Source organism: Miniopterus schreibersii (assembly GCF_964146895.1).
Source record: "Miniopterus schreibersii genome assembly, chromosome: 9".
Lineage (NCBI taxonomy): Eukaryota > Metazoa > Chordata > Mammalia > Chiroptera > Miniopteridae > Miniopterus > Miniopterus schreibersii.
Genome location: NC_138118.1, coordinates 84357787 through 84371783, shown reverse-complemented (window position 1 = coordinate 84371783; position 13997 = coordinate 84357787). Strand labels below are relative to the sequence as shown.

Here is a 13997-nt window from a genome sequence, read left to right as displayed (position 1 = left end):
TCCTACCCCAAATTACAAAAATGATCTTCCACACTTCTTTTCAATATTTTCCCCAATTTTTTAATTTAAAATTTCCAATTTTAACCATTTTTTATATATTTTTTTGATTTCAGAGAGAGGAAGGGAGAGGGGGAAACCGATGAAACATCCATGGGCTGCGTCCTGCGCGCCCCCTGCTGGGGGTCAAGCCTGCAACCCCCCCAACCCCCTCCCATTCGGACTGGTGACCTTCCGGTGCATGGGTTGACGCTCAACCCCTGGGCAATACCAGCCGGGCTATTTTTCCAATTTTGTAATGGTTAGCACTTTGGTCCCTCTGTATTTGTTTTGTGTGTGGTGAGAGGTACTTGTCGGCACCTTTCCCCATAGACTTGCGACATTGTCTGCATCACAGCTTGTACATCGTTTTAGTCTCTAGTGCAAGGCTGGGGAGCATCCGGCCATGCGCCCGTGAAATCATTTGGTCCGGCCCTGCCAAAGCCTCACCAAAGAGAAGCAGTTCCAGATGAGTTAATTGTTTGACCAAATATAGCAGGCTAATTTTTAGGTTGATAATTTTATATGGCCCAAGAACGATGTTATAAATATCCAAATGGCCCTTGGCAGAAAAAGGGTTCTCCACCCCTGCTCTAGTGTAAGGAATGGTTCAGTTCTGGTCACCTAGCAGGTGTACCCACAGGCCACGAGGCTAAATCCCGCTCCACAGCTGACCCGAGCCTCTCGGAACACACTGCGACCCCGATGGAAAGACGGGGCTGCGAGCCGCTGCTCTGAAGCCATCTCCTATTCTCTTCCAGCAGGAGTTTCCCAGTCTCCCGGGCCCCTCAGGGTCTAGCTGCCAGGCAGGGGACATGCGGGGGACTCAGCCTCCTTGTTGGGGTGTGAGATCAGGAGCTCACCTCTGGTGCTTTCTATTCCTGCCTGTGTCAGTAACAGTGGTCTCAAAGGGAGAGTGGCTCTTGGTTCTCTGCCTACCTCGGCCTCAGCTCTGCCTGTTGCTGGCATCTTTCGGTCCATTCCTCTGCCCACACCACCTCTTTCCATTGGCGTAACTTTCTAGGTTTTTTTATATCGGGTGGGGCAAATATCCCTTCTTTCTTTCCTACAAAATTTTCTTTACCATGAGCTTTAAATCTTTCATATAAATCTCAGAATCTACTCACCCTGTTTCACAAAATAATGCTATTGATAATTTCACTGGAAATGTGTAGAACTGGGGAACTGAGGGACTCACATTGAGAACTGACATCTTTATCATGTTGCATCTTCTCACGCGGAAACGCGGGACGCTGCTCCACGCGTTCAGGCCCCCATTTGTGTTTTCCGCGAGCTTCATTATTTTTCTCATATAGATTTTACATATTCTTGTTAGATTTAATCCTAAAGAAAGGGTCATTATAACTAATATGGATGACAGAGGCTGGGCTCCGCCGGGCTGGGCCTCGGGGAAGGCGGTGGCGCCCCCTTGCCCAGCGCGGGTGAGCTGCGGCCAGGCCGCTGTCACGGGTGGGTCGCTCCGCTCAGCGCAGAAGCGCGCGTCCCGGCGGCGCACCGGGGCCTGGACGCCCGCGGACCCCGCACGCACGACGTCAGCGCCCCTTCCCCGCAGCGCGCCCCGGGACCTGCGGAAACTGCCCTCGGGAATCCTGGACCCCGCCTCCCCGACGCCTTACCCTTTACACACCGCTGCACCCCGTGTGCGTGTCCGTGTGCGTGCCTGTGTGTCCGTGTCTGTGTGTCCATGTCTGCGTGTCTGTGTCCGTGTGCATGTCCATGTGTGTACGTGTCTGCGTGTCCGTGTGCGTGTCTGTGTGTCCGTGTGTGTCTGTGTGCGTGTCCGTGTCTGTGTCCGTGTATGTGTCCGTGTGTCCGTGTCTGTCTGTGTCCGTGTGTCCGTGTGCATGTCCATGTGTATCCATGTCTGCGTGTCCGTGTCTGTGTCAGTGTGCATGTCCAGGTGTGTCCGTGTCTGCGTGTCCGTGTGCGTGTCTGTGTGTCCGTGTGTGTCTGTGTGCGTGTCCGTGTCTGTCTGTGTCCATGTGCGTGTCTGTGTGTCCATGTATGCGTGTCCGTGTCTGTGTGTCTGTGTGTGTGCGTGTCCGTGTGTGTCTGTGTGCGTGTCTGTGTGCGTGTCCGTGTCTGTCTGTGTGCGTGTCCGTGTGTGTCTGTGTGCGTGTCTGTGTGCGTGTCCGTGTCTGTCTGTGCCCGTGTCCATGTCTGTGTGTCCGTGTGTCCGTGTCTGTGTGTCTGTGTGTGTGCCCGTGTGCGTGTCCGTGTCTGTGTCTGTGCGTGTCCGCGTGTCCGCGTGCGCGGCCGTGTCCCCTGAGGCCCTTCCCGACTACGCGGCGCTCTTCGGTCCCCGAGGGCGCAGCGGGACCGCCGCCCGCCCCCGCCGCGCGGGCAGAGCCTCCTCTCAGCAACGCGGGCGGAGGAGCGGGCGGGGCCGGAGCTCGGGGCGACCCGGGGGACGGGGCGGGCGGGCGGGCGGGCGGGCGGGAGGCCCCGGAACCCCGGGAGGCCCCGGGAGGCGGAGCCGCCCCGCGCGGGGAGGCCCGGCGCACGCGCGCCCCGCCCCTCGGTGCGCATTTCCGGCCGGACTCTCTCCGCAGCCCGGGCACCGCCCCTGACCGGAACCGGAAGTGGGCCGGGCCGGAGGAGGGAGCGGCGTCGGACCCGTCAGCAGCCGGCGGTTTCGAGGGGCGGCGGCCGCGCTGCTCGCTGCTCGGCCGGCGGGCGGGCGGCGGGCGCCATGAAGCTGTACAGCCTGAGCGTCCTGTACAAAGGCGACGCCAAGGCGGTGCTGCTCAGAGCCGCCTACGACGTGTCGTCCTTCAGCTTCTTCCAGAGGAACAGGTGCGCGGCGGGGGCGGCGGGGCGGCGGGGCGGCGGGGGCGGAGGGGCCGACGACCCGGGGCCTGGGGGCGGGCGCGGGGGGTCGCGGGGCGGGGCGGGGGAGGGTCCGCGGCGGGCCGGGCGGGGCCTCTTCTCCGCCCGCGGACTGTGCCCCCGGGATCGCCCTTCCGCGGGCGAGGCCTGTTCCCTGGTAGAGGGACTCTCGCGCTCGGGGTGCCCAGATGTCTGCCCTGGGAAACTGTAGGGGGACCTGGGACGTGCGGATGCCCCAGGTTCACGCCTGGATGTCCGAACTCGTAGGCGGAGGCCCGGAAATCGGTTTTAAACCGGTAATTCTCAGGCAGCAGTTCTGGCCCAGGCACTGGGCTGCCAGGACCGGGCTGCCACGTCCTGAGAAGCCCGTTTATTCCATCCACCGAGTGTGAGAGGTGCTGGCGGACTCTTCGCTTTATGGATGAAGCCCCTGAGGCCCCAAGCCAGCCAGGACCCAAACCCGAATCGTGTGCCTCTCTCGCCTCTTACGTTGGGCCCTCTGGTACAAAAGGGTTCTCCACTGAGGACTCAGAGGGAAGCAGGGAATTCGCAGGGCTTTCAGCTTTTCTGGGGCGCTTATGGCAAGCAGGTGGGTGCTGGAAGTATGACAGACACTTCCCGCCCATTTGTGGCAGGGTGGGGTGACCCAGGCACAGGAGGGGAGGGACCCCACAGAGCCTGTCTGTGGTCACCTTGCCAAGCCTGGTGCCCTCTGCCAGCTGGACTCTGTTCCCACTGTTTCCATGGAGCTGTTCTGTTCTTGATGAGAGTGGCTTGCTGGCAGGATCTAAAACAATTTGTTATTTTGTTGAAACTTCATTTTTCTTTGGGGTGAGTCTTGTAGGATCTTCTCGATACTTAGTTTTCTGTACCATGGCCTCGGCTCTCTGCTCCTTGTGTTTGTGCCAATTCGGCTCACTCCAATCCTTTTGTTGTCCCTGCACATGGATACTGAAGATTCTCGGGGGTTTCGCTGTAGGACTGACACCTCAGGAGCTTGGGATGTCCATACCCATTTCACATGGTTAACACACTGCAGAACTGAAGGGATATTTCCAGTGACAACACATACTCCAGCTGGGCTCTTTGTTTTTCTCTTGAGCCCCCTCACTTCCATCCTTCCTACCTCCTGATTACGAGACCCTAGGCTTCTGATAGTTTCCCAGCTTTTCTGGCCCTTGTATACAGGCTTTCACAATGAACACAGTTCTTCTTTGTCTAATCACGGTCCTATTCTCAGCTCTCTCTCTTCATGGTTTTAATGCAAGGACTTCTTATTTGCAGACCTCTTCTCTAAGGGATTACAGTCATGTGTCACTTACCAACAGGGATACATTCTGAGAAATGTGTCATTAGGTGACTTTGTCATTGTGCAAACATCACAGAGTGCCCTTACACCTAGATGGTCCAGCCCACTGCACACCTAGGCTGTATGGCACAACCTATTGCTCCTGGGCTACAAGCCTGTACAGCACATTACTGTGCTGAATACTGTAGGCAATTGTAACATAATGGTGAGTGTTGGTGTATCTAAACTTACCTAAATATATAAAAGATACAGTAAAAATACAGTGTAAAAGATAAAAAATGGCACACCTGTGTAGAACACTTACCATGAATGGAGGCTGCAGGACTGGAAATGGCTCTGGGTGAGTTGGGAGTGAGTGGGGAGTGAATGTGAAGGCTAGGACATGACCAGACACAACTGCAGACTTTATAACCCTGGATACCAAGACTATACTAATTTATATTAAATTTTTTCTCCAATAATACATTAACCTTAGTTTACTATAATTTTTTACTTTATAAACTTCTTGATTTTTAATTTATTTTTTAATATATATATTTTAAATCTTCACCGAGGATCTTTTTTCCATTGCTTTTCAGAGAGAGTAGAAGAGGAGGCAAGGGAGAGAGACATCGATTGGTTGCCTCTGACTCATACCCCAATTGGGGCTGGGGATCAAGCCTGCAACAGAGGTACATACCCTTGGCTAGAACTGAACCCAATTGCCTTGGACCCTTCAGTCTGAGGGCCGATGCTCTAACCACTGAGCAAAACCAGCTAGGGCAAACTTTTTAAATTTTTTAAAATTTGACTCTTGTAATAACACTTAGTTTAAAGCACAACGTGGCCCAGCCGGGTGTGGCTCAGTGGTTGAGCGTCGACCTAGCATCCAGGCGATCAGGGTTTGATTCCTGGTCAGGGCACATGCCCGCAGTTGCGGGCTCGATCAATGGCTCTGTCATCATTGATGTTTCTCTCTCTCTCTCTCCCTCTCCTTTCCTCTCTCTGAAATCAATAAAGATATATTTAAAAAAAACAAAACAAAAACACAACACTTTGTACAGCTAAACAAAAATATTTATATCCTTACTCTAGAAGCTATTTTCTAGTTTTAAAATTAATATTTTTAACTTTTAAAACTTATTTGTTATAAACTGATACACAAACACACATATTATCTTAGGCCTATAAAGGCCAGGAGGTCAGTGTCACTGTCTTCCACCTCCACACCCTGTCCCACAGGAAGGTCTTCAGGGGCTGTAACACATGGCGCTGTCACCTCCTGTGACCACAGTGCCTTTGATGGAAACCTCCTGAGGACCTGCCTGAGGGTCTCCTTGAGGTGTCACTTGTTCCAGAAATATGTCCGTGCTGGTTTGCTTGTTGTTGGTTTTTTCCATCATAGATTTGCTTATGAGCAGATAGTGCCCCACAAACATTCTTCTCTGTTAATGACCTTTCGGTGTTGGGGTCCATTGTTCACACTTCTGAAGGCAATTGTTGAGCTCTGCAAACACTTCTCCTGAGCCCTTTATTGTGCATTTCCCTGGAGGTTCTTATGGGACCACTGTCGTACATGGGGTCTATTGGTCAGAATCTTGTGCATGGCCCACGACGCGCTCCCTCTCCCTCTAAGCCTTTGTTCCATCCGTTTTCCATTTAGTGTCCTGGCTGGGCTGTTGCCCTTCATGCCTTCCGGAGTGCCTGGGACTTGTGCTGCGGGTGATGCAGCCATCGCTGGGTGTGCGCCGTGGCCATAGCTGGCTATGTGTTTGCCAAACAGTTCTTGCCACTTGTGTTTTTCCAGGACAGGTTTTATTTGTCCTGCTTCTTGGAAGCGAGTGGGGCCCTTAGTACAGGAGCTGGCTTCTGCTTTGTTGTTTTGCTCCAGGTCATTCTCCAATCAATAGCCTATAAATGCCCAGAAATCTGGACGTAGGTTGTGGGGGTGAGCTGGGTAACAAGCAGGTGTGATTTGAATAGTTGTGACGATTTGTAACTATCTTGATCTGTGCACATACAGAGTGTTTACTATTTGTCTAAGGTTGGGAGGGAAAGGAGTGTAATTAAGGAGCGACGTCTCCGTATGGATAAGCTCGGGTCACTTTCCATCATGTTGGGGACAAGGTGGCGGGAGTAGGTAATGTGTGTTGGGGACAAGGTGGTGGAAGTAGGTAACGTATGTTGTGTGTCTCAGTGTTCAGGAGTTCATGACCTTCACCAGTCAGCTGATTGTGGAGCGCTCAGCAAAAGGCAGCAGAGCTTCTGTCAAAGAACAAGGTAAGAGGACCTGCTACCCTTGCATGTGTGCTGGGCCGGCCGCCATGCCTCAGGCAGCCCGTGGGGCTGAGCACACCCTGTCGCCTCATGGAGGAGAGGGCTGCCAGGACCCCTTCTGCCAGCCTGATCACTCTTCCCTCCTCCTCCTCTTCCTACCTGCACAATATTCTGTGCCCACTGTGGGTGTCTAGCTGCTTGGTTAAAGTCACCCCCAAAGCTGGGACGCACTTCAGGTTAGGGTCCGGCTCTCAGAGCAGGAGACACCTCTCTTCCAGAGTGTAGGCATCTCAGAAAAGGATTTCCCGCTCGCCCTGTCCAGGCGCTACTGCTTTCTGTGCTTCTTAGATTTTGACAGGAGGCGTATGTTGTACAGACAGGTCCAGAAGGTGTGAGTGAACTTCCGGCAGAAACAAGGCCTGTGGCACGTTGCTCAGACCCTGGGTCCCATGGTGTGGAGGTGCTGTGTCGCCGGTGTCTGTATAAGTGGCTGTGCAGGGGGTGTCTCTGGCTGTGTTCTGTGTGGGACCCTGTGCACTCGCCTCCAGCCGTGTAGTTGGATTGTGGACATTTGAATATTCTTAGTACCCTTGGGCTGTGTCTGCCTTCCCAGCTTGGTGCTTAACATACCCCGACCCAGCTTGTCTGTGGTGTGTGATCTGTCCCCACATTTGAGTCTTTCTTACTTGGGCATAGACATCGGGAGCCTATTGGGGGTGAGCTCCTGTCCCTCATCCCTGCTGTCGTTTGTCTGCCCATTGCTGGTTTCGGGGCTTGTGCCTTCCCTTGCCTCTAATTTGTTTTCCTTGTTTAGCTTCTGAATCTCCTGGCTGAGAGCCTTAAAGACAAGAAGGTTCTTATTCATCAGCTGCAGTCCTTTCCAAGTGACAGGAATTAATCCTGTGGATTGTGAATATCTGGCAGAAGCCTTTGTATAGACTGTGCATGTTGCTACTTTGATGACGCACAGTAATCCTGGAAACCCCAGCCTTCAGTGGCCAGTTTTTTCCTAGATGGGCCTCCCTCTTTGCTCCCTCCCTCCCTTCCCCTCCCCTCCCCAGAATGGAGCAGGCCAGACAAGGACCAGAGAGCTGATTTCTTGACTTGGGGTGACTCTTAAAGGTTTTTTTAAAAATAGTGGGGTTGCGTTGCTTGCCCAGGGTTTCCTCAGTTTGGGAGCAGAGCCTTGGGGGGCTGCCTCTCCCCTAAGGCCTGACCTGGAGCTTAAGGCTGTGCCTGGAAACGTGCCCTCAGACCCTGGCTTAGCACACTAGGCCTCGGGGCATTTTCTTGTCCTAAAGTGGGTGTTGGGCTGCGCTGACAGCCCGGCTCCTGAATGCGCTGTCCTGCGTGTGTTTCATCAAGCTGTGCTGCAGAGCGACCCACCAGCCTCACTCAGGGATTGTGGCTGGTTTGCAGAATGGCTTCATTGACCCAGAAGTCAGGAACCCAGCATGGTGACACTGAGAAGTCTAAAGCCCCCTGTTCCTCTCCGTATGTCTCCTTAGACTATCTGTGCCACGTTTACGTGCGAAATGACAGTCTTGCAGGAGTGGTCATTGCCGACAGTGAGTACCCGTCCCGGGTGGCGTTTACCTTGCTGGAGAAGGTGAGTTTGTAGTTTGGCTGGACTGGACTTGGGTGGACTGGGGCCAGGGTGAGGACAGTGCCCAAGGCCTAGGGATGAAGTGGTGGGTCCAAAGTCAGCCTGTGTTCGGCTTTCCCCTCACCCTTCCCAGGCTCTCTCCATGGCACTGATTTCTGCCCTGTATCTAGACTCGTGCCCCAGGGCCACTGTTACCCTCCCACCTGCCCACAGTCACTGCATCTCTCCTCTGGGACTGAGCCCTTGGGTCAGCTGTGGCTGTGCTCTCTCCCCATGTGACTTCCATTTCCTTCTGAGCCACACCCAGCTCCAGCTCTGCCTTGTCTCTGACCTGCCTCCCCTCCATCAAACCTTCCCTGCCAACGCCAGGGTCCCCTCCTGACCTGTCCTGCAGTTCCGGTGGCTCCCTTCCCCAGTGTGGGCTCAGCACCTGCATGTTCTTCTGTTTCTTCATGTGGTACTGATTGCAAACTCCTGAAGACACTGGCCATGTCTTGTCCCCCAAGGGACTGATACACTTATGAGCACATGAAATTTGGTGGTGGCTTAACTCTTTCCTATTTGAAGAATTGATTGGAAAATTAGAGGGCTGGTATCCTAATTCCTGGAAGTTTATAACCTGATACAAGTGGAATCTGTAGTTTAAAATTCTAATACTTTTATTACTCATCAGCTAAGATTTGTTCTTGGAAAGTACTTGGGAAGGAGGAACTTGAGCTTGGACTTCCCCCTTGCTGCTGGCTCTTTGCCTCTGCCCTCCCCTGGGCCCTGGGAGCCTGAGAGCCTCTTTGGGGCCAAGTCTTGTTACTTGGGGCACAGTGAACACAGATGGGTGTTATTGAGTTCCTTTGTCTTGCAGGTGCTGGACGATTTCTCCAAGCAGGTCGACAGGATTGACTGGCCAGTCGGATCCCCTGCTACTATCCACTACTCAGCCCTGGAGGGCTACCTTAGTACATACCAGGTAGGGTGGCCCACAGCCATGTGAAACCTTCCAGCCCTGATAGCTGTGGGTCCAGATAACCTCCTGATAGCTTGTCCCTGTGAAAAGTGCGGGGACTACATGAGGACCTGGACCTGGGCTCTGAGGAGGCTGTCACCTTCCTGTCCTGTGTTCAGCCTGTGAAAGTGTGTCCAGCTTGCTCAGTTTTGAGCTTTGTTTCCAGGTGGCCGCTCCAGTCCTGACGTTTTTATTTTCGGTTCTTTCCTAGAATCCCCGAGAAGCTGACCCCATGAGTAAAGTGCAGGCTGAACTGGATGAGACCAAGGTCATTCTGGTGAGGAAGACGTCGGAAATGGGGGCTGCGGTGGGGAAACCGGGGTTGTTGGCCACGCTGCCTTTCACTTCATCTGTATCTTAATCCAGTTAACTTTGGTGGTGGAAGCCGGGTGACAGGCCACGTGGAGATGGGCACTTTTGCTCCACTGTCACTCATGCCTTTTCACCTGTGTGGACTCAGGCTCATTGGGCGTGGCGGCTTCTCTTGCAGCAGCCTTTGGGGTGGGGTGGGGGAGGGAAATGAGCCCGCAGCAGGGCCCTGGGTTCTTTGCCCCTTGGAAGAGGGTCTGTGTGCTCATAGTCCCTGAAAGCGAAGGTGCTTGTGCAGACTGTAGTCATGACATTTAAACACAGGCCCCTCAAGGAAAGTGGAATGTGCCCTGTCCAATGGGAGTCCCTGTAAATGCACACAGGTGGCCTCTGCCCGCGTGGCTGTCCAAGCCTGTGCCCTCAGAAAGGGGCAGTGCTTTCTGTGCCAACTAGAACCTTCCAGGTTCCACAGGAAGGCCACTAGGTCCTGCTGCATGCCCACGTCAGACGTGCCTGGGTGCTTGTGTATGGGGCGGGGCCCAGGGGAGGTGCTCCCCCAATGGTGCTTGACAGGGACTCGTGGCTGCTCGCTGTGGACAGAGCAGAGTGTCGCTTCTGTTTCCTTCGTGCAGCACAACACCATGGAGTCCTTGTTAGAACGAGGCGAGAAAATAGACGACTTGGTATCCAAATCCGAAGTGCTGGGAATTCACTCTAAAGCCTTCTACAAAACGGTGGGTACGCCGGCCGCCCTGGGCGCCTTGCAGGGAGCAGAAGCAGCGCCCTTGTAGCCTGGGTGCTTGGCAGTGAGAATGAGCGGGGCCTGTCCCCTGTCGCCAGCTGCCCTGCAAGAGGGCAGAGGTGGGTTCAGGTTCTGATGCGGGTTCACCTTTATCTGCTGTCTGCTGAGTGGTGGGGCACAGCCGTCCTCAGGTTCTGATGCCACCTGCTCTCATGTCCCTTGTACAGAGTCTCATTGTGCATAGTGGGGGCCGAAGTCACTTGCTCTCCGCACACGGTTGCTTTCGTGTGTGCCTTGGCAGGAGGTGCCCTGCGGGGTTGGGGTGTCTGAACAGGACGCAAGGGAGGAGGTCACAGGGGCCCAGCAACCAATCGTCTGAAGGAATGCCAGAGCCAGCCGGCCTTGTTGGGGGAGAGGATGGGCAAGGATGTCCTTGGCCAGCCAATGTCCATGCCTTTTTTTGTGTCTGACACCTTCCTGGTGGCAGAAAAGGGTGAGGGGGAAATGGTCTTGTCTGTGAACTGCTTCCAGACAGCTGCCTGGGAGGCAGCAAGGATGGGCACTTTCCCACCCTCTGTCCCGCTCAGCACTCTGGTTCCCGGGCTCCCTCACTGTATGTGCCCAGGTCGCGGCCGCCTCAGTCTCCACTTAGTTCCTCTTTGTCTCTTACTAGGCCCGGAAACAAAACTCGTGCTGTGCAGTCATGTGACTGTAGTCCGCAGAGGCCCCCTCGCTGCAGAGTCCCTGTCATTCACATCAGAACCTCAGCTCTTGGAGAAGCCTAGCGGCCACGGAAGAACCAGAACACAGACACTCATCATCACCTTGGAGCTCCTGAGAAGAGCCGAGGGCTGGTGGAAGGGGCCTGGGGTGGGAAATGTTCTAATTTGTGTGTCTAGTGATTTTTGAAAAGATAATTTGAGGCCTTCAGAGGTGTATTTTTGGGCCAAATGAAACCATAAACACTCCATGACTCCTGCAGATGCCCAAGGGCTCATTTCTAACCCTGTGACGGCCCCAGGGTTAGAGCCAGTTCTGTGTCGATCCTCAGCAGCCTTTGGGTTTTACTTGTACATTAACTGTTAACAGTTCAGTAAGGGGGAGGGTTCTCGATCCACAGGGGTGGGGGGGGCAGAGCGCACACTTGGATTTCCTGGGGAAGCTACCCAGGGTCACTGGGGGGTGGGGGCAAGCAGGGACAGGGACAGGCCAGCACTGCAGGGCCAAGGCCAGGATGAGATAGTCATGGAGTCACAAATTCTGAGACATGATTTGCGTTTCTGCTGAGATCCACTTCTACAGAGGTCCCCAAAGACGCCTGGGAGGTGTTTGGAGGAGGCGGTGCACCTGCCCTGACCTGCAGGTTGGCCTTGACCGTCAGGATCACAGGCATGTGCCTCTGGCAACAAGACTGTTTTGGCAACCATCTGGGTGGGGCCTACGTGTCTCAGCAAGTGACCTTTCCCTTGGCCACTGTTACTGGGCACCAAGAACGAGTGCCAGCTGACCCAAGGACTCCCAACACCTCATTATGGTCTGAGCCCCTTCCCCCCTCTGCCTAACCCTTAGCAGCAGGAAAATAGGCCACACAGCAGCCCAGGCTATGGCTCAGTGGTTTCCGGCCCCCCGCGGCCTGCCAGTCCCCTGGATCGTGCTGCCCCGTTCCACACTGCTGCCTCGTGCCATTGTGCCACCTGAGGACAAGAGGCACCCTTGGGACTGGTCCCCGCAAAAGCCCTTGCTGGAGTGGTGTCAACTGGTGTGATCTCATCTGTGGGGGTCCTTCCTTGAGCATGCTGGTTTCTGCCCAACCTGAAGGTCCCACTCACCCAACAGGAAGTGCCAGCAGCCCTGAACTTCATTGTTTGGACCAGAATGTGGGACCAGTGTAGCTTCTGAGCACTCTGTCCCACACAGGTTTACTTGCTGGCTATCCTCTGGGTACTGCTGGCCTACCTACCCCTAATGTAGCCTGCCTGCCCATGTGATTTTCCTCCTGCTGGATGCACCTCAGGAGGCGCAGACCCATCCTGCTCACTGTCACCTGAGATGGCTGTGACCCCACTTAAAACGGTGGGGTCATGGATGATGGAGAGGAGCTGGGGGGCCAGGAGGATTTGGGGAAGAGGGAGCGGGTGGGGGCCTGGCTCAGACCCTGTGCCAGAGTGTCCCGTTCATGTCATTCTAATGTTAAGTCATCTGGCTAAGAGTGTATTTTAATAATCGCTGCCTAACTTTTCTCGTGTTGAGATGTTCCTATCTGGATAAAGTTGTCTTTTGAAATTCCCAAAATGGTCCTGTGCTTTGTTTGAGCCTCGGGAGGCCCCTTCCCCAGGGTGCTCTCCACTCAGTGCTATGTGGCTGCAGGGGGCGGGGGGGGGGGGGCAGGGAGGAGGCATCTGCCTTAACCCCAGGCCCAGGGTGTAACCGTTCCTGCAGACCTGGTAGGAACCAGGTGAGGGAGCGAGTCAGGCTCTGCAGTTGTGTGGTGCATCCTTGTGGGTTGAGGAGTCTGGCCCTAGTTTAGGGAAAGAACGAAACAGCTGGTCATTGGAGGTCTGTGGAGACTTAGCAGCCTGGCTTGTCACTGGCCCAGGGCCCTGCTTCCAGCTTACAGTGACCATCGAAATCAGAAGCAGCCCCAGGTTCTGGCGGGACCAAGTGCACTGGCTTTTCCTGCTGAGGCCCAGGGAGCTCTGCCCAAAGCAGGTGCTCTTTCAGAGTGACGGATGAAGGCCCTCAAGTACCTCCCCTCTGCCTGTAGTGCCCAGCCTTACCTGCAGGCTTACCCCACACGCATCAGGATGAGATGACCCACCTCAGGGCTCAGGATCCCAGGGAGGCCTGGCCTGGGCAGGCTCCTCCGATTACAGCTGATAGCCCTCTGGTCTAGGAGATATGGTGCTGTGACACTGCTCCCCAGCTCTGTCCTACATTCTCCCAGACCAGCTCAGATCCCGCGAGGCACTGCCAGGGAGAGTCCTCTCCTGCCCACATACCTGAGAATACCTGTTAGGTGCAGCCCACCAACCACTGAGACTGTCAAGGGCCTCCTGGCCTGTGCAAGGTGTCTGCCACCAAGGGTTGAAGCTAGAGGAGGTGGCTTGAGGTGGTCCCTGGGGTACCTGTGTATTATCAATCTCTCAGACCCACAGTGGGTGTGTCAGGTGTCTAGGATGGTGTTGAAGCCCCCATTTCTGTCCCAGGAAAGCACATGGTATAAGGTACAGACAGGCCTAGGGTCACGGGTGCAGGGGAGGCTGCCCATCTCCACGTGAGAGTGTGTCTGGGAAGGAGGAAGGCCAAGAGGCCTGCAGCTTAGCCTGAATGTGAGGACATGTGATAAGATGGCCATAGGACCAAGTGGTAAGTCAAGTCTTACAGCCATGAGATCAGCGCTGACAGCCAGCACAGGCCAAGGGTGGTCATTCCCGAGGGAGGTCCCTGCAGGCTTTGTGTCCCCATGCTGTAGGGATACAGCTGGGTGACATGTCCCTCCTGAGGGACAGGCCAGGAGCACCGATGGTGGGGCAGAGCCCAAGTACAGGAAAGGCATGGGGCTGTCTGGGGAGGTGCTCGTGCTGGGGCAGCTGCAGGCCTGTTGGGGAGCGCCTAGCCCTGCCACCAGGTCTTCACACTCTCCCTCCCTCAGTCTGGGTACCTGGCACCCTGCTGTCCCCAGATATCTTCTGGGCCTCCTTCTTGAGAAGCCTGTTCCCGCTGCCATCACCTACTGTTTCATCTTTGCATCCCAGCAGCCAGCACTGTGCTGTGTGTGACGTTGGTGTCTGACACCGATGCAGGCTTGTGTGCTGTCTGCATAACCCAGGGTGTGGGCTCACCTGGGCAGGCCAGAGTCCCAAGCCCCTGTAGCCGGTGGTGAGCAAAC

At 55.0% G+C, this 13997-nt stretch overlaps 1 protein-coding gene across 1 annotated transcript; it reads left to right on the top strand.

Annotated features, from left to right (window-relative positions):
• The first annotated feature begins 2640 nt into the window (after positions 1-2640).
• Positions 2641-12400, top strand: YKT6 (YKT6 v-SNARE homolog). The gene is made up of 7 exons (XM_081147952.1): positions 2641-2853; positions 6372-6454; positions 7960-8060; positions 8917-9021; positions 9269-9334; positions 9999-10100; positions 10782-12400. The coding sequence occupies exons 1-7, from the start codon at positions 2750-2752 to the stop codon at positions 10815-10817; spliced, it is 597 nt and encodes a 198-aa protein (XP_081004078.1). The 5' UTR covers positions 2641-2749; the 3' UTR covers positions 10818-12400.
• The last annotated feature ends 1597 nt before the right edge of the window (positions 12401-13997 follow it).